The following is a 26,606-nucleotide window of genomic DNA, read 5'->3' as shown; positions in this document are numbered from 1 at the left end:
AAATTTTAATATGTTTAAGATTCCCAAAATGGCCTTACTCCTTGGCATGGATTGTGATTTGTGAGCATGACATGCATACTCCTTGCCAGTTAGGGAGGTTGGTGACTCTTCCAGCTTTAGAAAGGGTGACAGAGGAAAACTGGCCAGAATGATTTTTTAGAGAGGGTGGGAGGCATAGGTTTCAGTGATGTCAAATAGTCCTTAGCTTAGTAGAGGTAGGAAAGGTGGTGTTATTCAGAACACAAGAGAAGTTCATGAGGAATCGGCCACCAACCAAACCTGAGGGCCCTGGTGGAACGACAGGCAGTCAAGGGGACTCACACCAAGACAGGAGTCCTGGTGTGGACAGAAGAAGAATCTTGATTCTCCAGGGACCGAGGGACCCAAGATGAAAATCTCAACCTATCCTATACATAACTTCCATAAAGCAATAGAGCAAACAAAAATACTTGTCTCACTAACTCATCTTAGAAGAAAAGTCAATCTGAAGGAGACTGAAGACGGAGATCCTGAAAGATTCCTTCAAATTAAACAACTCAAGTTCAGGTACCCATATTTTGTGTATAATATACACAATGAATTCTTTTACCCCGAAGTGAAATTAACCGTGCTTTTCCAGTATTGGGCAAGTGTCATAAATTAAAAGAGGCTTTGTGGGAAACCAGTACAGCCAGAGAAAGGAAACATCACAAAATCCAGGGGTTTAGTTTTCAGAGCACATTTTAATTTACAATACTAGAGAATTAGCATCTCCTAGCAGCAAAATACCAAAATGCAACACCACTCTATTTAAAACTCATATAATGGGAAGTGTGTCTTTCAAAATGGTAAAAAAAAAAAAAAACAACAGTAAAAACAGATGTCACATACACATAGTACATTCACTTTCCACTCCCAAAAAAGATTGTCATTTTTTTCATGAAATGTCAAAATATATATAAGTATGTATAATATTCATATTCTAGAAGGCAAGAGAAATCTTCAAATTTAAGTCTGTAAATTTAAACTATATATATATTTTTTTTTCTTAGAATAACCAAAACATTAACAATAGCAGCAACATTGATCTTTAAATATTATAATGTTATAGATTATTCACATAATGTAGATATACTTTAGTAGCTCTTTCATTATTAATATCTAATATAAGTTACAAATTTCAAGGTCCTGGTTTCATTGCCAAATAACTTAGACTCTAGATTCACTAAATACTATGCAAAGAATGATTTTAAAACACAGACTGTAGGACATTTTCTAGACCAGAAAAAAATCATACCAAGAGGTTTTAGCAGAAAAATCAGGTCTGAAAGAGGTTCAAAGACATGTAAGGAAACCCTAGGATTCCCAAGACAAAAGAGATGACCTGACAAGCTCCCCGAAATGTTGAATTGAATCCCAGAAATGTGCTAATGGGGACAAGAAGGCACTGCCACCTCTTTGTGGAGCTATGTTTCATTTGAATATGGCATGAAAGTGATTAATAACTGGAAAATTTCCCAATTAACAAGGGATAGAATCGTTTCTCATGAGGAGCTAAGATACTGGACCAGGAGATCGATACTTATTCTGATAGCCACAGGCATAAAAACCAAGATTTCAGCGGGACCTTATGTATTTAGGCCTAGAAGGTAGGAAAGATTGATCAATGCCACTGGATCAAATTGCTAATCCTATTGGCTTAAAAAGAACCCCCGATGAAGTAACAGGGGTTTCTTTGTACCTGGATTCATTTACAGAAGTCACTCCTGCCATTGTGGCTTCTTTTGTATTTCAAAGATTTTTCCAGAAGAGGTAAATGGTTAAGTCTCACAATGGAGTGGGGTGGAGTGGAGCCTTATAAGAAGACTACTCTTGGGATCCCTGGGTGGCGCAGCAGTTTAGCGCCTGCCTTTGGCCCAGGGCGTGATCCTGGAGACCCGGGATCGAATCCCAGGTTGGGCTCCCGGTGCATGGAGCCTGCTTCTCCCTCTGCCTATGTCTCTGCCTCTCTCTGTGTGTGTGACTATCATAAGAAAAATTTAAAAAAAACTACTCTCTGATATTTATTGTCAATAGTTTGTCTCCATTTTCAAACCAGTTTACATACTATTTCAGATTCTTAGACACACACACACACACACACACACAAGCACACAAATGTGTGACGAAGCCAGGGTAGACATCCAAGTATTGTATTTTGTTTTTTTTAAAGATTTTGTTTATTTATTCATGAGAGACACACAGAGAGAGGCAGAGATATAGGCAGACGGAGAAGCAGGCCCGATGGAGATTTGATCCCAGGACCCTGGGATCATGCCCTGGGCCAAAGGCAGACACTCAACCGCTGAGCCACCCAGGCATTCCAATATCCAAGTATTTTAAAGTCCAGGAAAACTGAGGTTCATAGAGACCAAAATGATTTAGCTTGTCACAGTCACACATGCTAACAAACTGGTAAATATCTTCTGCAGAACTTAACTCTATCCAACAGTTATTTATCATTTTTTAAAAAGACTTATTTGTTTTTGGGGGGAGGGGCAGTGGGAGAGAATGTTAAGCAGACTCTTCACTGAGATGGAGCCGCATGTGAGACTCCATGTCACAACCCTGAGATCATGACCTGAGCCAAAACCAAGACTCAGCCACTTCACCAACGGAGCTACCCAGGCATCCCCAAGTTACTTCTTTTTAAGAACAGGGGCTTGGTCATAGCCGTTTTCTGGAGAATGAAGTAATTTGAAGAGGGGGGGGAAGAGGAAGAAAATGGGTTCCAGAGAAAAAAGGGAGAGAAGTGGTGCCACTTGACAGTATCCTACACTTCAAAACAAGCAAGGTGCATTTCACATGTAGAACACAGACAATTAAAAAAATACTTAAATACTTTAGTCCTCCAAATAGTTTCTCCTTTTGGCCTTCATTACTACACTGTTATGCAGATACTGGGGCAGACACTGAAATGTAAGATCAGCAAGAAACTTTTACATGAGCTCCAGGATCTCTTAAGACACATAAAAAATGTTACAACCTGCTCTCGGGACCCTGCTCCTGTCCCTCCAGCACAATACAGTGACATTAAAATAGATGTCTATTTGTTTCATTTGGTAGTTTTCTAAAGTGGTTTTACAAAATAACACTAATGAATATTCTTGCTAAGTCCTTAAGAAAGTTAACTTTTTCTCTCTTGTATCTAAGGTGAAAGGACTTCAGCGTGCTTAGAGCTTTCATAAATTTAAGTTTGGATTCTACTTGGATAGTTACTGGAGATGTAAGCAGAAATTTTAAAGTGACCATAATAGCTAACTTAAAGAGCTGTCATATTTTATACAACCATTTTGAGAAAATTCAGTGACTCTTAGCCTACTGGTTCCATAAAACAAAATTATACTAATTCTATTGTAAACAACTTACATAAAATGATAATCTATGAGCTAGAAGATTTAGGTTTAAAGTTTAGGAGTGTGATACTTTGAGCTATTAATCAAGTTCTTATTTTGAATCAGTAAATGTGTTTTAAAGAATTCATTGAATTAAAAAGGAGACCATTCATGAAACCATCGTGTAACATGATACAAAAGTCCTATAAATCCCTGTTGGTCTTCAGGCACCACCTGTCCCAATCCCCTTACCCCCTACCCAGCCTCTCTAACATCCTACACTATAAATGCCCCGCCAACAGAGTCTTCTGACTCTGAATTGAAAGAGTGAGGCACTAAAAGGTAAATTATGCTTTGGTAAGCAGGAAATTGGACGATTCTTTGAGCTTTCCTGAGGTAGTGGAGTTTCTCCTTCTAGTAACGGTTAAAAGTCTAGGGAGTTGAATTAAGAGACAGTGAAGTGTTGGTCATCATACTTAAACACTATCCTGAAGTTGTTGTTTTCAGTGGTTATGTGATTATCCCACACTCCAACAGCTTTTCAGTAGAATCTTGATCGCTATGTGGAAAACTTAAGATATTAAGGTTGCCGTGTGACTATGGCAAGCCTTGAAGGCCTTGTCTAACTCATTACAACTTGGATTTAATTCCTAACATTTCTGTAAAAGTACCTGACATACAGTTGGAGCTCAGTAACTATCTGATGACTGACTTTTAGATTTCTGATTTAGCTCCATACGATTACAAGGAAAAACAAACATAAAAACACCCAACCAAATGCAGGTTACTTGTCGCCTTTGTGCATGTAATTTTGGATGGCCCTCAAACTACGAGAAGGTTAAGCTCGAATGGTACTGGGCCTGGTATAGCACATAAGTCCATATTAGCTCTATTTATCAGATACCTTATTTCTATCATGATTTTATCATGATGCGATCATGGGATTTTTAGCCATAAATAACTTTTTTGAAGACCAGGTAATCCATTGTCTCTGTTGCTCTTCAAGCTTTTCTGCCAAGCATTTAATCAAGATGGGGTCCACCTTAGAGTCAAATTTATTAGCAAACCAATGTCCTTCATTTATAAGCCACCTTAATTCTGCTGCTCCAAAGATACACACACTTCGAAGGTGGGAGCCAGTACAACGAGGGTACAAAAGGCCTTCATGATAATTCCACTTGACAAGGCGGGTCTTACTCTGTAAGTCAGACACATCCTGGGCTGACCTAGAAATCTCCCCAGGTATTCCTGGTACTCGAATTAAGGTAGCCCAAAAATGTTCATCAGGTGAGTATGTATCTTTAGACCAGACAAAAAAGTCTTTAACCAGGGAGTTGTTGAAAATATATTTAACAAATGCTCGACTTAAAACAAAATAAGCACTGCCAACGAATATCTCAATGTTATGAGGGGGGGCTTCCTTGGAGATGTTTGTCCTTATCGGTAGCTTCACATATTCATAAGGCACTTGTCTGAGTTCATGGTGATAAGTGAATCTTTCCATTTTACTGTTAGGGGGTTTCACTGTTTCTAACATATTTGCTCCATTGAGTTTCTTCAACTCTGACACTAATTCAAAGTTTGACTTCAAAGGAAAATCTTGCCCACACAGATTGATAACATATTTCCACTGAACTGAGGACTTGAGGAGGTCAGATAAGCAATTCAAATCAGCTTGGAGTCTGGAAATGTGTGCATATTGCACTGTCTCTAATTTGGAGGCAATGAAAACATTGGAGAAGCACTTAGCTAAATTGTTCATGGCAAATTTGAAGATATCAGGTGACTTGTGGTCATAATGGATGCAGTAGATATTGTGCTGGTTGTATATAGCATGGAGTAGCCTTTCAACCATAATGGCGTCTTTATGAACAACCAAAGAATAGGCTATTGGGAAGCTCTTCTCTTCCCTTGAAACAGGCTTTTGATGGTACCCTCTTAGGGATTGATAAATGTCACAATCACTCGTTATTGCCACAACATCCTCATCATCCAAGTCAATGATGTCTTTCCTTCTTATTTCCAGACTCTTGCCAATTTCCAAAGGTGCCTGTTCATAGATACCTGAACAGTTAACTTCATACTGGACTTCATTCTTCACATTGGTGTATCTGTTCCTTACAAAAGGTGAGGTACTCAGGAAGGCTTCAACCAAGTAAATGCCTCTCTGAGGGAAGAGCAGGCTTCTCACATTTAGAAGCTTCAGCAAGGAGAACAGCCACAGAGTTACAAATAAGATAAAAACTTTCTGCTGTGCTGGGTATTTAAAACAACATTTGAATGTCTTCATTCTGTAGGAGGAAAGAGGAATAATTCAGTTGAAATAAGAGAAAGAGAACTGATAAAATTAGTTCAGTTCAATCAAAATTCACTGGGTACCTTTTACATGTCAACCAGAATGCTGGGCCTCCAGGTAGATAAAACAAGGTTCTCACCCTTATGAGAATCCAGAAATAAGGGAATGAGAATATATAGAATGGTGCTATTTTGTGGTGTTCTGTGTTAAGTATACCTGAATTTTGAGAGCTGTTGGTTACCAGATATAATGGCCAATTATGTAAACTGCTAAACTATAGGTACTGTGTAACTTTTACTGTCTGCATTTCTGCTTAGCATATATGGGGAGAGATTACTGTGGCTTGGGCAGAAATGGGCATCTAATCTACAGAATTAGATGTCAGGAAGGGGTCAGTGGAGATGCATATGGCCTATCTGAGCTTAAAAGGAACACTGGTCTTGAGTCTATCTTCAGATCCTTATTAGATATAGATCTGAAGTCAGATGGGGAAAGTCCAGTGAACCCCACTGCTATAGACTGAACCTTTATGTGATTCCCATCCATATGTGAACCCTAAGCCCCAGCATGATGGCATTAGGAGGTAGGGGCTCTGGGAAATGATCAAATCATGAGGCTGGGGCCCTCTTTGATGGGATTAGTACCTGTATAAGAAGAGACCCCAGAGAGTTCCCTTATCTGTTCCACCAATGAGGTATAGGTCAATTACATCCAACTATAAAGTCTGAAACAAATCTCCGTGTGCCCCTGTGGGACAACCTCCATGATACACTGTGAAAGAGAAGCAAGCAAAATTCTTGACTAGGTATAGTGTGCTCACGTGTGTCAAAAACAGATGATACAAACAGTATCTACACACAAAGAGTCCATGTTTGCAAACTCCTTCCTCAGTCACAACTACTCAACTCTGCCATGGTAGTGGGAAAGCAGCCACAGATAATATGTAAGCCAGAGGGCCTGGTTGTGTTCCCATGAAACCTTATTTACAAAAAGGCAGGTAGCTGGCTATTTCCAGAAGGATATTGTATATACAGGACAGGGGGAACAGGAGCTGCTTTGCAGGGCAGGGTAAGAGAGGAAGGAGGATTATGGGCCTGCGTAGGATGGATTTACGTATCACTGAATAGCCTTCTGTACTATTTGAATTTTGAAAAAATGATTATATCACTTTCTTTTTTTCCCCAGATAAAAACAGGCTAATCAAACAGAGGGCACAGACGAGTTTATTTTGGGAGCAGCAGGAAGGGAGAACCAGGAAGCACTCTCCCAAGGTCTGAGGGCAGGAGAACCAACTGAGTTCATAGGGCTACTTCAAAGAGGCTCAAATCCTGAGACCTGGGGAGGACTGAGGAGCCTGTGTGCAATTTCTTAGCATCTCAATACATCTAATGAGGACATAATCATTGTTCCTAGTTTTTTAAGAGAGAGTTAATAAGCAATTTGAACGTGATTTATTTTGATAGATTTCTTCTTCACAGGTCAATTGAAATAGATCTCCTGGGAAGGACAGACCCTCATTCACCATCACTGGAATCACTTCCGTTAAAGAACACCACCTATCCACAGAAACTGGCCCCCTCGCCCCCCAGCTAGTAACATCTCAGTCTCCCCTCTGTGGGTTTCCCCGGGGTCCTATTTCTCTCTGCTCTTCACACACCCACTGCCCTAGCCGTCTGGATTTTGGCTTCCCTACATATATTGCCAACACCTTTGTCTCCAGGCCTCGCTGGCTGCCCAAACTTCTGACATGAACATCCGGCTGCTTGATGGACACTTCCCCATCTCCACCAAACGTTCTTCAGGCCCCCAACCTCAAATAAGTCCAAAACGGAACTTGACATCTTCACCTCTCCTGTGTTTTCTGTGTCCGTGTATGGTGAGACCACCCACTCACTGACCCAAGCTTGAAATCTGAGAGGCATCCGTCTCTTCCATTTCCCTCACACCCACAATGATCAGGTCATCTCCTCCAGATGCCCAAATCCACCCCTTCTTCTCCAACCCCATAAACCAAATCAGCATCCATGGAATCCCAGTCAGGCTCATGGCCCTGGGTCCGTTTGTCAGGTCTTTCCATCCACTCAGGCTCAAGGCCAAGGGTCCTGCCAGTCATTACAGAGCGTGGGAAAACTGACTACCAATGCACAAGGCCACACAAACCACAACCCAGAAGCCGGAGCACGCATTTAGATGCAGGTGTTATGATAAAATTTGACTCCTGCAGGGAGCCTGCTTCTCCCTCTGCCTGTGTCTCTGCCTCTCTGTGTGTATCTCTCATGAGTAAATAAATAAAATCTTAAAAAAAAAAAAAAGAAAGAAAGAGACTTACATAAATGGCCAGAATTAATCCACCCAAAGTAAATTTTTGCTTTGTCTTTTCTCCCTTCCCTGGTCCATGGCATCTCTACTTAGCATCAGTTAATAGTTCCCTCTGATACCACAGTAGTAAAATGAAAAGATCCCCTTACATTTCTGAAAAGGTCCACAAAGTCTTCCAGAGTTGTCATGGTGTTTATGATGCACCATTTTACTATCTCATCTTCACACATACGTAAAACGGCAAAGGCTGACTCCCTGTCCTGTCACCCATTTCAAGGGCTCCTTGCAGCCCCACTTCCCCTGTCCTTCCACAGAAAACCTGGACCCCACACTTCCAGTCTGGTGCCTGGAGAGTTGGGCTGGACTCCCCTGCCCAGGGGGGGAAGCCAGCAGCTCAGAGCTCTGAGAAGTCCTGGGGAAACCAACCCTGGGTCCCACGTTCCCATGTCTGGGCTTCACCAGGCAGGGACAGGCTGGAATTCTAAAGGGACAAGGGAGGGAATTGGGCCAGCCTGGCATCTGGCTCTTGGATTCCTCATCTCCTTTCCTACTCTGGGCATCTTTAAGGAGGAGTGCTTGTCTGTCTAGGGGTCAACCGGGGTCATCAGGGGAACCAGGCAGCCCTCCAGTGCCACCCTGTCCCAAGTCAAAACCCCTTCCCTTGCTTACCACGGCCAGATATTCCTTTGACCCAAAGCATTCCTTCCCCAAGTTAGAAGGAAAAAGAGGAGGTGCAAGCCTTTTGGTTAAGGAGCTTTTGTCAAATCCTGAAAGGGACTGTGGCGCTTGGTGAGAGCATCCCAGGGAGCGTAGCCCCAGGAAGTCCGAGCCCACAGTTCCTAATGGTGGCTCTGCTCTCCTGGGGACAGAACCTGTGTGTGACACCCCCGGGCCCACGGGGAGCCGCAGAGGGTTGGGGGGGCACCGCTCTGGCACTGGCTCCCTGCCCCCCTCTGCAGGCCGCGGGTGGGGAGGTTGGGGGTGCTCCTGAGATCTGATCAGCACGGGTGAGGCTGCAGTCCCTGACCACACTGCTCCTGGGGGGGGGGGGGGGCTGGGGCAGTGACATCACTTTCTACAAACACCCAACCCAGCTCCTTCCCTTTAAAAGGCCCGTCAGCAGGATGCAGGCAGGTGTTCTGCGGCCAGGAAGTGGTCTAATAAGTGCTTTACAAACAGGTGCCCCCCCAGGGGAAGGGGTGCCTCCCACCCACCTGCGCAAAGAGGAAGCCGGTGCAGAGTGGAGGGTGGAGCTGGCCCGGCCCGGGGGAGCTGCGGATCTAGGGCTCAGCTGGAAGAAGGCCTGTTTGGGCAATTCAATGAAAACCCAACAAAGTGGTTGAATGAAGCCTTTTCCGCAAATTCTCTTGTTTACTCGGCCCTTCTGGGCACTGTTCACAGCCTTAAAAGAAACAGCAGGCTTGCAAAAGGCACAGGCAGCCAAGTGATAGGGGGGTGGGGGGGGTCACCTGGGTGGCAGCAGGGCCGCAGGCTCTTCCCACCGAGGCCCCATGGTCCCGAGGCACCTGCTCGGCATTGCCGGGAAGCCGGAGGACGGAGAATCAGCCCAGGGAGGAGGGCGGCTGACAGGGAAGGACCCAGTATGGCCTAGCTTAGCCCCAAGAGGGGGCTGCCGTGCACATTTGCAGGTGCTGTGGCCCTGGCCCCCCCCATCTCCCCGGCCCCCTGAACCCCTGGCCCCCTCCAAACCCCCCGAGCCCTCTGAGCCCCCGGCTCCCTCCGAGCCCCCAAGCCCCCGGCCCCCCAGCCCCCCCGCCCCTCTGAGCCCCCGACCCCTCCTCCCCCTCCTCCTTCTCATCCACTCCCCCTCCTCCCCTTCCTCCTCCCCTTCCTCCTCCCCCTCCTCCCCAACTTGCTTCAAGATCCTGCCCAGACCTGACTCTCCTGTATCATCTATCCTCTCTTCCCCACCCCCAAGTTTTGACATAGATTCAATGCTTTAGAATTCGTGCCCGAATGCCTGCATGCAGTGCTCTTTATTTTTTTTATAAAGGATTTTATTTATTTATTCATGATAGAGACACAGAGAGAAAGGCAGGCAGAGACCCAGGCAGAGGGAGAAGCAGGCTCCATCCCGGGACCCCAGGATCACGCCCTGGGCCGAAGGCAGGTGCTGAACTTCTGAGCCACCCAGGGATCCCCAATGCTCCTTATTTATTTTTTTCCCCAATGCTCTTTATTAATGTAGTATCATCATCATGATGAATGTGGGACCACTGACCACAGTGTCCTCGCGTGGGGCGATGTTCTAAGGCCGCTGCATGTGTGCGATCCCCCCAGCAGATCAAGGAGGCAAGTACTACCTTTCTCTTTCTTTTAGGAGACAGGAAACCGAAACATGCCGTGATTGAGAAATCACCCAAGGTCACACAGAGCTAGGAACCCCCCGCCCCCCCCCCCCCCCCCCCCCCCCCCCCCCGCTTAGTTGAAATCTGAACTGGGAGAATCTGGCTCCAGAGATGCCCCTTTAGCCCTCTAGGTAACCCTGCTTCTCGGAGCATAAAGCTTTCCACAGTAGTTTTAGTCCTTGACTCCAATTTCTGACTGCTGTTTCTTATCTGTCCTAAAGCTGAAGCAGGGCCGACCCCCTAGCCCTGAGATCTTCCACCCGGTCAACGGTCACCGGGATTGAGTACACTGAGAACTGCCTGGAGCGAGGCTGGGGGAGGAACCTTCCAGTCAGGGGCTGGGCAATACAGGGGCTGCTCAGGAGAGCCTCCAGTCAGTCCTTCTGCCATGGAATCCACTGCAGGAAAACCAAGGTGGCTCATCCTACGAATTCTTGTCTCATATCCCATCACTGACAGTTTACTTACTGATTTACTTGTTTTGGTAGTGGCCAGTCACACGGTTTGGGTTTAGACAACTTTCTGGGTGAAATCTCTCTCCACGTGAAGAATATTCCCTCTGTGGGCAACCTTTAAATTCTTAAACTTGGCATCACTACATGTTAGTGTGAAAAATAGGATTTGAAGAGTTTATTGATTTAGAAACATCAAGATTTGGTGTCTTCCTAAGGTTTTACAAAGAAGAATGATCACTCAAGAACATTAATATAAAGATGAGCTCACTAAAAATACAACAAACAACCCCCCACCCTATCTAGTTAAATAAGCTAAGGTCCTTCTACTGTAGCTCCTTGATTTCAATAAGGTCATCGATTCTCCCCTTGATGACTCGCTCATCACCAAACCAAGTGAAAGTTGCAGAGTAGGCCCATTAGTGGGAGGATGACTCAGCAGAGATGCCTTTCCTTAACACCCCCACAGCACCTGAAGAGCCTGTAAAGGAGCAGAAAGGCAAGTTCCTTGCCCAGATGACCTTACATTCTCATTGTTCTAGAGGGAAACTGGCAAGGCAAGTAATGATCAGACAGTAAGTAGGTAAACAGCAACCATGTAAAACACAGGAATGGCATGACTGGGTCAGTCAGAAATACATAACGAAGGGAAGACAAGCCCTCCAATAATAAGTTGTTATGAGCTCAAGAAGGAAAAGGAAATGCTTTTCCATTCTCTGTGAATAAAGGAAAACACTTTCATTAAAAAAAAAAAAAAATGAGAAAGTCAGAAATGTGTCAAGAGGAAAATAAAGCTCACCAGTAATCCACCGCCTGGCAAAAGTGTTCTGTGGCCCTTATGTCCTTCCAGAGTGTTTTCAATAAAGACACACCTCTGTGGGCTTGCTTTTTAACAAGAAGTCTTACCATAGAGGCCCTGTCTTACCTGTTTCTTTCACTTCACAACCTACTGTGAATAAGTCCTATTCTAAACTGTGTCTGTAAATTGTTAGGAATTAAACAACTTCTGAGGTCAACATGGTTTTCTATAGGAAAAAAAAAACAAACCATTTTAATAATAGAATTTACTTTTCTGGGCCTTCTTCACCAAAGCTTAATTATCCCACAATTCCTGAGGAAATCTAGAAGCAAAATCCTAGAACTGACAAGGAGTTTAATAGTAACGGAGTCCAAATTCCTCCTTCTCTAGATGAAAACACAGTCTTAGCCATCATCTAATGGTGTTTCACTCTTGGGATGCCAGGAATATGTGTAGTCCATTGTAAACATGTCTGTACATCCAACAGCTCCCCAACAAGGGACTAGACAGAGTCCCAGTGTGGGGACTTCTATTCCCCAATAGCTAGACCCCTCATGGTGGCATTCAGTCCAGCCTGGCTCCACTGCCACCTCCACTGAGACTGTTCAGGTCCAAGTCAATGAAACTCATCATGACCAGATGCAGTGGACACATTCCTGTCATTTCCTAATGGTCTATACCGAGCACTAAAACTAGTTGTATTATTTATTCCATTCAATAAAACTACGAAGTTAATTATCTCTTTATCTCTTTCTTTAGCACCCCCTCCCCATCACTGTCCCCATTTTTTCAGATTAGGAAAATGAGTTACTGAGGATAAATAGCTAGTATGTGAAAGACAGCATTTTCAACTCTGGCCAATTTCAGAGCCTCCAGTATTAACCACAATGCCAAGATGCCTTTCCAACCCCATGGCGAGAGTAGAATCCTGTTGGTTCTACACCTAAAATGTGTTTTGAATTCACCCACACTTTCCCACTCCACAGGAACCACCATAGGCCAAGCCATCATCAGCTCTTGCCTCTAAAAAAAAAATAATAACTTCCTCACTAGCCTCCCTTGTGTCCCTGTAATCCATTCTCTGTACTGTAGCCAAAAAGATCGTTTAAACACATAAATCAGACTGCTCTCCTCCCTAGTCCCACTCCGTACACTTAAAAACCTTCATTGGTGTTTCATTGCACTTAGAATAAAATCAGAAATCCTTTCCATGCCACAAGGCCCAGCCAGTTCCTGTCCATACCTTCCTCTCCAACTTCATCTTATTCTGCTCTTCTTCTAGAAGTTTCTATAACAGTGGTCTCTTTCCTCCCTCAGGATCCTTGCACGTGCTCTGCTCATGTTCAGACCATTTTTCTCTGGATCCTGGAGTTATTGGCTCCTCTCTGTCCTTCAAGCTATAGGAGAAATGTCCTTTCCTCAGGGTTTCTCTGATTACCCCCCTCTAGTCTTTTTCCTGACTGTTGAACTCCTTGTTTTCTTCCATCCACTCATCACAGTAGCAGTAACTTTGCTTATTTCTGCGTCCCTGACAGACCTTGCTCCTGCTCCACCTCCAGCTCCAGGTACATACCTAACTGGCACAGGGTAGTTGTTCAGTGCGACAAAGTCAGAAGACCTAAGTTCTAGTGTGGGCTGTGCCATCAAAAACTCTTCAAGTTGGGGCACTTGGGTGGCTCAATTGGTTGAGCCTCTGACTCTTGGTTTTGGTTCAGGTCATGATCTTGGGGGATGTGGGCTCAAGCCCCTAGTGGGGCTCTGCACTCAGTGTGGAGCATGCCTGTTCCTCCCCCCGCCCCAACTCATGCTCTTGGGAGTGCTCACTCTCCTCAAATAAATAAATAAAATCCTTAAACAAAACCCAACCCAACTCAAATCACCCTGGCAAGTCATTTAATCTTGGGCACGTGCTTACTTCCCATGTGTTAAATGGGATAATAGTCTCTCTATCCCACAATGCTATCATGAAGGTCCTATAACACAGGCATATGAAAGGGATACAGAAAACATCTTTGGTATGCAATGTCAGGTCCCAGGACCTCTACAAGAGGAATGGTTCTTGGGAAAACTGGGAAAGAGTCCATACGTTATGGTTTAGTTTTCTTTTTCTGAAATGGCCCATGCATTATTTCCCACATTCTGACGCTGTAATTATTTTTTTCACTCCCTGACAACATTCTTTTTTTGTTAACGTCCAGTGCATATACTGTTCCTGAAGACATACACCTGTCTTTACAAGTGCAAATGCTATACTCACCACCTTTGACAATAAAGGCCTGAATGAAAATGCTGGGCAGGAACACGAGTTTGTCGAACACCTGCTTGTAATTCTACCAACTAGTAACTTCACTGAAGTGTCTTAGTTTTTGAGACACTTATGGAGACACTTTATGGGGTCATTTAAAGTCATATGAGAAATGAGCAACCCACATCAGGATGTATTTACCAGATGGCGATCCCTCAAGGTCATCAGAGATCTGGGCTGCAGAAAAAAAAAAAAAAAAAAAAAAAGAAAGAAAGAAAGAAAGAAAGAAAGAAAGAAAGAAAGAAAGAAAGAAAGAAAGAAAGAAAAAGAAAAGAAAAGTGCAGAAACAGCCAATTTTTTTTTATAGTCACAAAAAAAAGAGAAGAAACCAACGTGGTTCTGGCTTTGTTGCATCTGGTCCAGAGGACAAACATCAAAAGCTGATTGTGTACCTCGCTGTGCAAAACTACAAGGCTAAGTCTTTAGCAGGAAGTCTAAAGGTCCATAAATGACCCTATGGAATGAAGTTTCTATTTTGTAAGTTTGTGACTGTCATTACATGTTGCACAACATTAAGGGCTTTTTTCATGAAAAAAAAAAAACGATGGGATTTCAAAAATAAAATGTTGTTCCTCCTTTTTAGATATAAAAGGTTCCAAAAAAAAAAAAAGGTTGATTAGTGTATTTGACCTCTGCCTCTCAAGCTTGATGAACAGCAACATTACATTCCTTTCTTAGGTTCTTCTCTTCTCCGCCTTCCACATTTAGCTGGACACAATATAGAACCAAAATAAATTTGTTATGTTCTAAATGTAAAATGTGGGTTGAGACTATCTTGGCTTCTTTTTCTATAAAGAAGAAAAACTGAACAGAGAGACATTTGTGTCTTTCTTGAAAATATATGTTTAGTGTGCTAGAAAGAGAAAAAAAACTTTCCCCACCCTAGGTTGGCACCCCCTCCCTCCCACTGAAGTTTCTAGAAGCACTTATTTGGTATCATATGGCTAACTCCATATTTTATACTGGCCAAAATTAATTCCTCAAAGGTTAGGTACAGTAATTCTGATTTGTATGTGTGCACTTAAAGTAGAATGTTGAATGTCCGTAAGTACATCCCAGAGGCAGCACAGGGATAAACAGATGTGAAGGCAGACTATGGATGGCAGAGATGGCTTAAGGCCAGGCCACACTCTCCATGAACGGATTAGACACACTCCATTTTAAATCATCAGGAAAGCACCTTTGTTTTCTGTGTTTTGTTGCTGTGGTGGGAAGCTGAGGGGGAGACTTCAATCTCCTTCTGCACTTTCACGGAAAAATCCAAGACCGGCTACCCTGGCATGACTTTGTCATTTCATAAAGATCTATGTTTCTTGGTTTAAAATGTACATATTGTCCTGAGAGCTTGTGTGCGTGTGTATAGACACAAAAAAGACCCAGGAATTTAAAATTAAGATAAAGGGGTGGAACAAATAAAATCTGCAGTGCTTTGAAAAAATTCTGACAAATAGGAATTTCAAAGGCTGGGATTTCATGTAAAATGTCTCCGGAAGTCAAATCTAGAAATGACTCCAGGAAGCTCTCCAGTTGGCATCTCCTACAAGGATGCATTCTAGCAATGGTTTTAATTAAGATAACGCATCTCAACATACAGGCTTACATATATATATATATATACAGCCTGTATGGCTGTAAGGCTTATATTTTAGATTAATACAATAAAAAAGTAAAAGATTGGTTAGTTAAAAACGATCTAGGCAAACATACACGCCAACTGTACATAATGCAAGTATAAAACCAGGCTCTTCAGATTTGCACACGGACTATAACATTACAATCATTAAATCAGTCTGGCACTGGTGTCAGACCAGTTCAGTGAGACGAAATTCAGAAAAAGACTCAAGTAGGTGAGAATTTTCCCTATGGCTCTGGTAGAGATAGCCAGTTGCTCTCCATTATCCATCCTTCCTCCCTTCTTTACCAAGAGAACCCCTACATCATTGCTGGCAGAAATGTGCTCCCTGCAAAGCCTTTCACGGCAGTCTCCATTGTAGAGGAACGGTCAGCACAGGATACTGTGGGGTACCTGGGCAAGTTCTTTACAGAAGCCTGATTCAAGGGCAGGCATGCCATTTTGTTCCTTTTTCCCCTTTGCCCACTTTTCTGCATGGAACTCTGGTGTGATGGCTGGACTTACAGTAGCCATAGTGGGACCATGAAGAAAAGGCCAAGGGACAATCAGAGCTCTCAGCTCTGAAATCCTCAAACCACTGAACCAGCAGCAGGAAACCACTGTGCATACTTGTGATATGAGTAAAATACGCTGTTAAGTCTAAGCAACTTCACAAAGATGCACTTTGAAAGATGACCATGTGAAAATGGTGATGCTTCACACGCACATACATGAACACACAAGCAAGATTGAGCATAAATGTAAACTAGGTTACAACTACTTGTACAACAGTATGATCCTGCACATGGTCAAGTGTGAGCTTCTATGTCTCGGGCGATGTGAACGTCTCATCTGTCTGTGTTTAGAGGCAGATGGAGGCCTTAGGTAAACATCTGAAGGAGAGTAGACACGAAGATTTACCAAATTAACTCTGATACTGGCACAAAGTGTGCAGCACGTGCACCCCAGTTTGGGGGAGCACTCCCCAGCTCTTGGCAAACCTCCACCGTGCATGGTTCTAGTCACAAGCAGGGGGTAGGCCACGTGATCTCTGAAAGCACCTGCAGGCAGGCTGCCTTCTTGCGAGCTTATTTGTAGATAATTTGTTATCTATCTATCTTCACCCACGTAGGGTGAAGCTGTTGAGTTCTGAGCACCCCCCCTCCCCTGCCGTTCCTGCCTGACCCCATTCCTCTCTGACCCCCTGCATCTCACCCTCCGCTTTACACTTCTCTGTACAACATAACTGGTTTGGAACTTACAGCCGATAATTCTGAATTTAAGTCCCGACTTCACTAAGAAGCTGCCACCAGTCTAGTCAGCCCTCTGCCTCCTTGCCTGGCCACCAGGCGGAGGCGCCCCCGCCCCCATGGATGCTGGCATGGCCAGGCGCCGCCTGGGGCACTCTGGCGGCAACAGCGGACTGGCAAGGGGCCGAAGTGTGTAAAGGGGCCACGGCTAGCGGAGGAGCAGCAAGCCTCACGGTCCATCAGCAAGCAGCCCCGCAGGCGGAAGGGCCCGGGCCCAGGGCTCCCCTTCCCCGGACCACGGGCCTCCTGCGCCCACTGCAGTAGTCTTACAACTTCTCCGTAGGCTTGACTCTTTCAAAAAGGGTAGCCGTTTTTTCCTGTTTAAAAGTAAGAATCACAGGGGTCAACAGGAGTGCGCGGGACTAAAAGCCCTCAAAAGTCTCTGCCTCACATTGGGATTCAGGCACCTCACTTTTAAAGATTTGCTTAAAAATTGTATTTATTTAAAAATTTTTAAAAATAAAAAATAAAAATTTTATTTATTCCTGAGAGACCCAGAGAGAGAGAGAGAGAGGCAGAGACCCAGGCAGGGGGAGAAGCAGGCTCCTCGCAGGGAGCCCGATGTGGGACTCGATCCCGGGACCCCAGGGTCACGCCCTGGGCTGAAGGCGGACGCTCACCTGCTGGGCCCCCGGGGCGCCCCTGGGCATATATTTTACATATACCATCATCCTTATACCCTACTTTTATCCCCCTTCAACTGATTCCCATCCATCCATCAAACGTTTACTGTGTGCCTACCACCCCCAGGGAGGCCCTGGGTTAGAATCCAGGGACAGACAACCAGAAAGTGTCCTGCCTGGAGGAGTCCAGGGAGAGACAGTGTGGTCCTAGGTGACCCGACAATACAACCCAAGAAATCGCAGCTATTTTGATACATTTGAATATTTTTGGACAAAGATAATCTCTCAGAAAAGGTGGGTCACCAGCTAGCGTGAAGAGATGGTTCTTTAATCAGGGATTTTCTTGGCATAGTATTGATTCTATGTTCCTCCTTTTTAGGTTCTCTTGTCTGGTTCCACATCCCTTCCTTCAGCTCCATAATCTCCATAATCGTCTCTTTTCACCATTTAGTCTTTGCAGCCTCATTGGTGTCTACTTTGTGTGTCACTCCCCTCCTGTCCCCTGATGCATCTGCCAGCACACCTGCCTGCCTGCCTGCAAGCTGGGCGGGGCACTCGCTGGGGAGCTAAGGACCAGGGCACCCTCCCTGGCGGCTCAGGTGGCAGGCGCGGGCGGGGAGAAGGCACCCACTGCAAATATTCCAAATGCGCCACGGGACGCAGAGGAGCAGAAGGGAGAGGGCGGAGGCCTGGCAAGCAGAGCAGCTGGTAGGCCTTGTTCTTCCAGGTCGCGGCCCCAACGATCCCCTCTGCCGCAGCTTGAACGAGCGACCCCACCACGGGCCTCCTGGGTCTGGAAAGTGACTGGGAGGAGTTCCAGGAGTGCAGAGCTTTCAGAAATAGGTCCAACCCATCCAAGAGCAGACAGGCCGACTGTCTGAGTCTGAACATGGACAGGAAGCTCTCCTCCAAAGGGACCACCACATCTCCGGCCCCCTTAGCTAGGCTGGAGAAAACAGAAAGAGAGGAGGCGAAAGGAAAGCAAAGAGCTACAAGTACAGATACTCATGGGGATTTACTTGAGGTTATAAAGAGCTCCCTTAGCACCAGGAACCTTTTTTTTTTTTTTTTGCTTGCCATGGCAAGGGGGCACATCACATCAAAGGCATTTGGGAGCATCTTGAAGGAGAAAAGCGGGTTTCGATTTCTTTGAGACCTTTGCAGTTTGCTTTAAGACCAGTCTTTCGATGCAGGAGGAGGGAGGCAGAGAGGGCTCGAGTAGGGCTGCATAAGGATCCTGAATGACCTAACAGTGTAGGATTCCAGGCACTTTTTCATGCTCTAGCAACCATGGCTAAAAGCATTCCTGCCATAAAGTTGTTTAGCTTCTTGCATTTTTAAACTTTTTTTGTGCACTCATATTACCTAACTGTACTTTTTCAAAAATCCTATATGAATAAAATTCCACACTAGAGAAGTTTTACATAACCTAACTCTCTTGGCTAAAGGTGAGCTTTAGCACAAAGCTCTTGAGGTTTAGAGCTTGGTGGTTGGTAGTGAGGGGTGGGGTAAAGCAGAGGGAAATGACAAGGCACATTTCTTGTTTCTGATTATCTTAAAATTTTTTTAAAGATTTTATTTATGTATTCATGAGAGACACACAGAGACAGAAGCAGAGACACAGGCAGGGGGAGAAGCAGGCCCCCTCCCAGGACCCCGGGGTCACACCCCGGGCCAAAGGTAGACTCTCAAACACTGAGCCACCCAGGCGCCCCGTAAAGTTTCTGGATTCATCTTAATCTGACTATAAATAAGGTGAAACTCACTCTCTATGGTACCTATAAACAGGCTGTGTCGGTAACACAGCTTAACTGATGGTGTAAGCAGGACAGAGAGAGGGCAGCAATCATCTCAGTCTTGGATTCCTGACCCCGTGCTGCTGGGGTCTGTAGGGGTCCTGGGCGGGGTTGGGGAGCTGGGGGGACACTAAGGATAGAGTTAGGGAATAAAGTCCTCCTGGAGCAACCACATGAGGGATACTTCAGAGCAGCTGTAATTTAAATGCAAACAATGATGGAGCTGATGACAATCCTTCAGATGTCAGCCACAAGGACTGCCAAAGATGCCAAACTTTTCAGCCTCATTAACTGCGAGGAAGGCCTCTAACAAAGATACTCACATTGTTATTAATTCCTCTGGCCAGGACATCAGCAAATCAGCGGAGGACACGAAGGTTTATATGAAAGAGGACAGAAAGAGGATCCAAACAGATTTGGACAGGCTGGAATCTAGTGCAATGCAATTTAATGCCGATAAATACAAACACTGACATTTAGGTCCAAGAAATTAACTGCACTCATACCAGATGGAGAAAAGGGGTTTAACACGAGCATTTGTAGGGAACAGTTCAGGTCTGGCAGATTGTCTGCTTGGGAGGAATCACAGTTTGTTGGGTATGAGGCTGCCAAAAGATTTTTTTTTTTTTTAAAGGCAGCAAAGGCAAACCAAAACCCAAATCAGGGCGGTCCTGGACAGCATGAGAACCACAAAGTTGCGGAACATGACAGCCGAGCACACTCTTAGAAAGGGATGGGTCCCGATTCAGGTACAACCCTCCACAAGGGCGTGGAAGGCCAGAGGTTAAGCCGAACAGCGAGAAGCTAGTGACCACAGGAGGGCAATGGAAAGTCAAGGCTGAAGAAGTAAACATTCAAGAGGGAGGAAAGCTGGCTCTAAATATTAAAACAAAAGCACTGGGCCCTGTCCCCAGAGGTTCCAATTCAGCAGACCTGGGTGGTCTTGGAATTTGCATTTTGAAGCTCCCAGGGGATGCTGACACAACTGGCCCAGGAACACTCTCTAGAGCAGGTGCTCTAAGAAACAAAATTGTAATTCAGAAAAAAACAAATTGTATTTTCTGAGATTTTACTAAGATACAATGGCCATTCCCCAGTAAGTCTAAATTAGGAAATGTACTGGTTTTAAAACCACACACATTGATTATTAAGATTACGCTCTTTTTAACATTTTATGTCGCTAAACATAAGTTCCACCTTTATTTTTGGGCCTTAGCAATTCTTATTAGTTCAGCTTCGTAAACCAAAATTCTATTTCTGCTTCATTTTCTGACCTTTTATATGGCAGGCAATCCCCCTCTGGTCTGCTTCCATGCTTCCCATACTATGTGTTATATTCGGCAGGTCAAGCTTCATTACATATTAAAATGTGACCCATTTTTATCAAATGATATCTGGCTCCCCACATCTTCTAAAATAGCAGATATTGTTCCAGTCCTTTCCCCCAAAAGCCCACACCGAGCCCACCGTGCCCAGGTGTCCACTAGGTTTCAAACCAGCTGCATTCAATTCCTGATTAATTTTATTTGATCTCATATACTTGAAGCTTTAGCTTTTCGATCCCAGTAGGAAAATTACCAGCCTATGGAATGCATATAAAATGACATGCAAAGCAATGCAAATTAATACAAAACATACACCTCTAAATTGCTTGGGTAAAGTCTGTAAGGTTTGTTTTTCTCCAGTCTGATGAGCAGTGACCAGATTCTTCTATTACAATGTATTTCATATGGCACCCAGCCCCCGACACGTGTTAGTAGCCAAGTGGAAGAGGAGCCTCTGCCTGCGAATTGGGCAAATGGGATCCAACACTTAACTTCGCCACTGGTTCTACAGTCTTGTACAAGTTCTCAAAATTCTCCGGTTCTCAGATCCTACATCTGGAAATGGTGGAAGTGACATCATCCTAATAAAACCAGCAGCCCTGGAGCTTACGGAGTGCTCACCACAGGCTGGCACAACACACACATGCGCACACCCATGGCTGGGCACACATCGTGTACACATTGTGCATGACACACACATGCCCTCCTCACAGCAGCCCACGAGAGGGTACCATAAAGCACACCCCCTGTGGGTGTGGTGCCACTTCAGAGACCAGGAAACTCTTGCAAGGCCATAAGTGAGGGAGTGACAAGGTCAGAAATGAGGCCTCATGGGCCGCCCGGGGGGCTCAGCGGTTTAGCACCGCCTTCCGCCCAGGGCCTGATCCTGGAGACCCAGGATCGAGTCCCACGTCCGCTCCCTGCATGGAGCCTGCTTCTCTCTCTGCCTGTGTCTCTGCCTCTCTCTCTCTCTCTGTGTGTGTGTGTCTCTCATGAATAAGTAAATAAAGTCTTAAAAAAAAAAAAAAGACATGAGGCCTCAGCAGTCTCCCTCCAGGGGCCACTCAGCCATGCTGCAGCTTTGTTGCAGGATTCCTACCTGTGTGTTTCTAAATATGAAGTTAAATATGAAGTTTGCCTGACCTACCAAGTGAGAATTCAAATCGCACAGTCCTATGTGCTTCAAAAGATGTTTCTGTAAGACGGTGACAGTCGGTTAGAGCGCTCGATACCGCCATGCCAGCACCATCAGACGTTTTACCTCAGAGGACTCCAGGTGTCCTCTCCTGCCCTCTCGCCCCATCCCGTTCACACATATAACTTATGCCATACTCCCTCATGGTCGAGAAGCCTTCCCACTCTCCTGCCGCTCTCTCGCCAGGGCGCTTCCAGGAGCCGCGCCTGAGGGCCAGGGCCCTGCGCCAGCGGCCCACAGCACAGCCGCGCCACGCGGCGCTCGCTCCCACACGGGGTGAGGTGGGCCGCCGGCTGCTGGCCGCCCCCACAGGCAGGGGCTCGGGCCCGCGCTCCGCAGGCCGCAGACAGGCCCACCGCAGGCTGAGGCCGCCTTCTCTGGAGCACCAGAAAGCAGCTCAGGCTCAACCAGCCAAACCTTTCTTTCCTCTACAATCTGCCCCTGGTCTGCTGTTCCTTCTTTCTGTAGAGGCAGCAGCACCTGCCCGAGGCTGGAGGGAACCCCTGCCCGGAGCGCGCGGAGTCGCCCACGCGACCGCTGTCCGCAAGTCACTCCTGAGCCCCCTGAATCTATGCGCTTGTGTGACCCTAGGCCGCGGCCTCAGCCCCGCCACCGGGCCTCTCAGACCCTGGGGACAGCCCTGCCTCCCTTCCCGGCGCCTCACATCCATTCTCACACAGCGACCCAGCTGTTGCTTGGAAAGGAAACCTCCGGAGGACACGCGGGTGTGACACTGTCCGGAGGACGCCTCCCCACACGGCCGCCCGGTGCGGCGCCGCGGCGCGCTGGCAGCTGCTCACCTCACCGGGCTCCGGCCCTTCGCCCCAGGGGCCCTGTGCTTCCCGCCCTTCCGCCGTGGGGGGGCACCGTTCCCTGAGGGGGCGACGCTCCCCCTCCTCCCGCACTTCCTGTAAGCCGCCGCGACTTCTCCCCAGGCCCCCCCAAGTCTCCCCGGCCTCCTGCCTCTGCCAGAGACAGCACCGCGCCGGCCTGGGCAAGAGCCCCGCGGAGCCGCGCCCCAGCATTGACCTTCCACACGGAACCCCATCCCCTCGCTACGCGCTGTCCCCGGCCTCCCCGCCAGGAGGCACACCTGAGGCGGACGCGGCAATGCTGGTGCGGGGCCGGGTCACAACCTCCCGCGCCCAAACCCGCGGCTCCAGTGCAGGGAGTCTCCAGGGACGGAGCAGGAGCTGGGCACGTCGGGCGTGCGCTGCTTGCACACCTGCCCCGCCGCCAGCCGCACCCCCGCTCCGCAGGCCGACACCCACCTCCCCGCCCGGCCTGAGGGCACCGGCTCAGGGGCCGGGGCCAGGGCCTCTGGCCATCCCCGCTAGGCCGACCCCCGAGCTCTGGGAAGGGCAGGCAGCGGACCGCGGGCAACGCTCCCCGCGGCCGCCCCCCGCGGGTCTCCAGGTTCAGCCCCGCACGACCCGAGTCTTTGCTGCCGCTTCGGCGCTAATAACCACGCGAGTTCAACAGCCGCAGTCACTTCTCCCACCGCACTGGATCTTCAGAGGGCGGCCCAGGAAACGTTCCCTGCGGCAATTCACTTGTTTCCAGAGATTTTAATTTCTCAAGACAGACACTCAATAAAAGCTGTCAAAGTTGGGGGGCGGATCCCCGGTGGCGCAGCGGGTTAGCTTCTGCCTTCGGCCCAAGGCCTGATCCTGGGGTCCCGGGATCGAGTCCCACACCGGGACCGAATCCCGCGTCGGGCTCCCTGCATTGGGCCTGCTTCTCTCCCTGCCTGGCTCCCTCTCTCTCTCAGTCTCTCTCTCTGTCTCTCATGAAAAAAAAAAGCCGTCAGAGGGGACAGTTGGGCTGCTAAGCAGCTGAACAACAAGGGACGCTTTGCGCACCTGAGACCAGGGCGGGGGCTCCGCGACACCTGGCGCTCTTCCCGGTGCCCCCAACGCCCCGGTGCGCCGCTCTTCCATTTCACCGGGGAGAAGAGACAAAAACTAGGACCCGAGGGCTGCGTGCGGCCGGGGCGGGGCACCGGCGGCCGGGGCGGGCGCGGCCAGGACTCGCGCGGAGCCGGGAGGGCGCGGGCCGGGTCCCCGCCGCCCCCGCGGGGCCGCCCTCCCGCGCCCACGGGCCGCAGCCAGGTGCGGGCCGGCCCGGGGGCCGCGGTGCCCAAGTTTTCCCGGCGGAAAGTGGGCGCGGAGGAGCCGGTCCGGGCGCCCGGGGCCCGCCGCCCCCGCCGCCCGCAGCTGCGCACCCGCCCGGCCTCCTGGGTGGCCTGCGTGGCCGGGGCCGCTTACTTACGCGGGGCCCCGCGGCCGAGGGGGCAGCGCGGCGGGGGCTGCGCTCCGGTCCCTGCGCTCGGGTCCCGGCCCGCGGCGGCGGCGCTCCCGCCTCCTCCCCTCTCGCCGACTCCGGCCGCCGCTCGACTGGCTCTCGCTCGGCCCGGGGGCGCGGGGCGCCGGGGGCCCCGTGACGCGCAGAGGAGAAGCGCCGTCGCCGCGCCCCGCCGCGGAGCTCCCCGCCCCGCCCCGCCCCGCTCCCCGCCCTGCACTACGCACCCGGCCCCGCCCCCGGCTTCGCGCCCCGCACCCGGCTCCCCGCACCCCGTCCCCCGCACCCCGTCCCCCGCTCCCAGCTCCCCGTCCCCCGCTCCCCGCACCCCATCCCCCGCACCCTGTCCCCCGCTCCCCACACCCCGCCTCCAGATCTCCCACCCCGCACCCCGTCCCCCGCTCCCCACACCCCGTCCCCCGCTCCCCACACCCAGCACCCCGTCCCCGTCCCCCGCACCCCGTCCCCCGCTCCCCACACCCCGCCTCCAGCTCCCCCACCCCGCACCCCGTCCCCCGCTCCCCACACCCCGTCCCCCGCTCCCCGTCCCCCGCTCCCCACACCCAGCACCCCGACCCCGCTCCCCGCTCCCCGTCCCCCGCTCCCCACACCCCTTCCCCCGCTCCCCGTCCCCCGCTCCCCGTCCCCCGCTCCCCACACCCCGTCCCCCGCTCCCCCTGCCCCCCGCTCCCCCTGCCCCCCGCTCCCCCTGCCCGCCCCGCTCGCCGCTCCTGACAAAGTTCCGAGGCGCGCGCCCCACCCTACCCCCTGCGGAGCCGAGCCCTGAGCACCCCCCCCCCCCGCCCTGAGGTCACCAGGCCCCGCCCCCCGCGGCGGCAGGCCAGCCAGACGTCTGGAGAGCCCGCGGACCTGCCCGACCTGCCGGGAGTCGCCCAGAGGCGGTGACCAAGCAAACGTGCGTCTGCGGTTCCTGGCTGGGCTCGGGAGGCCGCGGCCCTGCGGGAAGCGCCACACGGGACGGGGCCCCGCGGCCGAGGAAGCTCCGCAAGGGCGTGCGGACCTGGCGCCTTGGCCCATGAGCAGGTGCAGAGTTGCTCCTCAGCCTCCCTACGTGTCAGCCCCGGACCCTAGGCGGGGTGCGGGCGGAGCCTGGGGGGCGGGACGGGCTGGCCCCGCACCCGGAGCCTGGGGGACAGGGCAGCACCGGGCTGGCCCCGCACCGGGCGGTGGAAGGAAAGCCGGCGCGGACCGACTCCGGCCACTGGGCAACATCTGCGACGTTAAGTGTCCGCACTTGGTAAAGTGGAGGCGACGCAGGCCGACCCGTTTGAGGACCCAGAGTGGGGGTCCCATAGGCTCAGCCAAGAGGGCTCCCGGCTTCAGGCAGGATGGCAATCAAAGCTTTGCCAGGAGGAAGTGAAAACACAGTCTAGTGAGTAGCTTGAGTGAGCGCGGACAGCAGAGGGCTGTCTGGGAGATTCGGGCTGGGGGCTCGGGTAGGTGCTCCTTAGGGGATCCAGGGTGGGGTCCAATCAGAGGTGAGTGACAGGTGATTCGTAGGTGTTATAAGTCATCCAAGACGGGGGTGTCGATGCCAGCGTCAGCCCAGGTTTGTTGAAAGCTAAAGGTCTGGGATCTGGCTAGATGTTATCAGGCGTTTGAGGACCTGGTGCAAAACTCAGAGAATGATGAATTTTGTTGTTTCGGCCCTGGAGGGGGAACACAGCTTCTTCGGTGTTTCAGATGCAAGATCCAGAACGTGAGTAAATGGGGCCTGGCCGAGAGCCAGCAGGGGTGGGGCTCCATTCTACAGCCGGGTCCCTTCAGTTTCCCTGCTTCAGGTGCTTTACCTGTGCTGGCAATTGCCATCCTTCCAGAGGTGTCCTGAGTGCTCCTGTTCCTTTCAGGGCCAGAGGATCCGAGGCCCTGCCTTTCTAGCAAAGGAGGGGCATGAGGCAAGTCAACTAGAGCTAGCTTGTCCCTTCCTTCCTGTCAGTCCACGCGCGTTGACCAGCTGTATGCCTGGCTGGTTGGCAGGGAGTCAGATAGGGCCAGGCCCTGATATCCCGGGAATCCCAAATAGGGAGCGCTGCATAGGACCTCATACTCTTTACTCCGGATAGCTAGAGTCTGTCCATAGTAGTAGAAACGGTGAGACAACTCTGCCTTTGAAAAAATTGTGCCAGGGGAGGAAGTATTTTCAAGCTGCCATTTTCAAGTAAACGTCCAGCTTTGCACTTACCTTCTTTTCCCCAGCGGGACCTCCTCTTCCTGCAAGAGTGAGGTAATTCACCCTTCTGGTCTCCCTCATCTGCACAAGATGATGATGAAAAAAGCAAGTGAAGCTTCTGTCGTCCATCTTGGGTGCCATTCTAAGCGATTTATGCAGACTCTTTCAATCCTGACAGTTCCAAGGGAGGTGCCATTTCTGTTCTGACGTTGTAGGTGAGGAGAGGAAGCAAGTGAAGTGCAAACTTGCCAGTAAATGAAATGGCCAGAACTCAGACCCAGGTGGTCTGTCCCAAGTATCCATCCTGTGAACAATGGAGGAAACTGAGGCCACCACACCGGAATTCAAGGGGTCCACCGG

The 26,606-nt window shown here is 49.1% G+C and overlaps 1 protein-coding gene across 7 annotated transcripts; it reads right to left on the bottom strand.

Annotated features, from left to right (window-relative positions):
• Positions 1-702: 702 nt before the first annotated feature.
• On the bottom strand, positions 703-25,160 carry GCNT4 (glucosaminyl (N-acetyl) transferase 4). Of its 7 annotated transcripts, none has more exons than XM_072736998.1 (3): positions 24,935-25,160; positions 9,183-9,271; positions 703-5,644 (listed from the first exon to the last, which is right to left on the bottom strand). In XM_072736998.1, the coding sequence occupies exons 1-3, from the start codon at positions 25,091-25,093 to the stop codon at positions 4,279-4,281; spliced, it is 1,614 nt and encodes a 537-aa protein (XP_072593099.1). In that variant the 5' UTR covers positions 25,094-25,160; the 3' UTR covers positions 703-4,278. The 7 variants fall into 7 exon arrangements, with proteins under 7 accessions (XP_072593099.1, XP_025854085.2, XP_025854089.1 ...); XM_025998300.2 differs by having other exon boundaries at positions 9,183-9,370; positions 24,935-25,124; XM_025998304.2 differs by lacking the exon at positions 9,183-9,271 and having other exon boundaries at positions 24,935-25,138.
• Between the last annotated feature and the right edge of the window lie 1,446 nt (positions 25,161-26,606).

This window comes from Vulpes vulpes, chromosome 14 (genome assembly GCF_048418805.1).
Source record: "Vulpes vulpes isolate BD-2025 chromosome 14, VulVul3, whole genome shotgun sequence".
Classification (NCBI taxonomy): domain Eukaryota; kingdom Metazoa; phylum Chordata; class Mammalia; order Carnivora; family Canidae; genus Vulpes; species Vulpes vulpes.
Note: the sequence above shows the minus strand (reverse complement) of the source record. Positions and strands in the feature narration are given on the sequence as shown.

Bases quoted from the DNA above. Each gene is read 5' to 3' on its own strand.
- GCNT4 (XM_025998300.2), bottom strand. From the start codon at position 25,093: ATGGGCCAAGGCGCCAGGTCCGCACGCCCTTGCGGAGCTTCCTCGGCC. The intron at 9,371-24,934 runs GTCGGGCAGGTC...GTTTCTTTTAAG, and splicing joins CTCTGGGCGACTCCCGGCAG to GCTGTGAACAGTGCCCAGAA. The intron at 5,645-9,182 runs GTGGGTGGGAGG...TTCCTCCTACAG, and splicing joins CCGGCTTCCTCTTTGCGCAG to AATGAAGACATTCAAATGTT.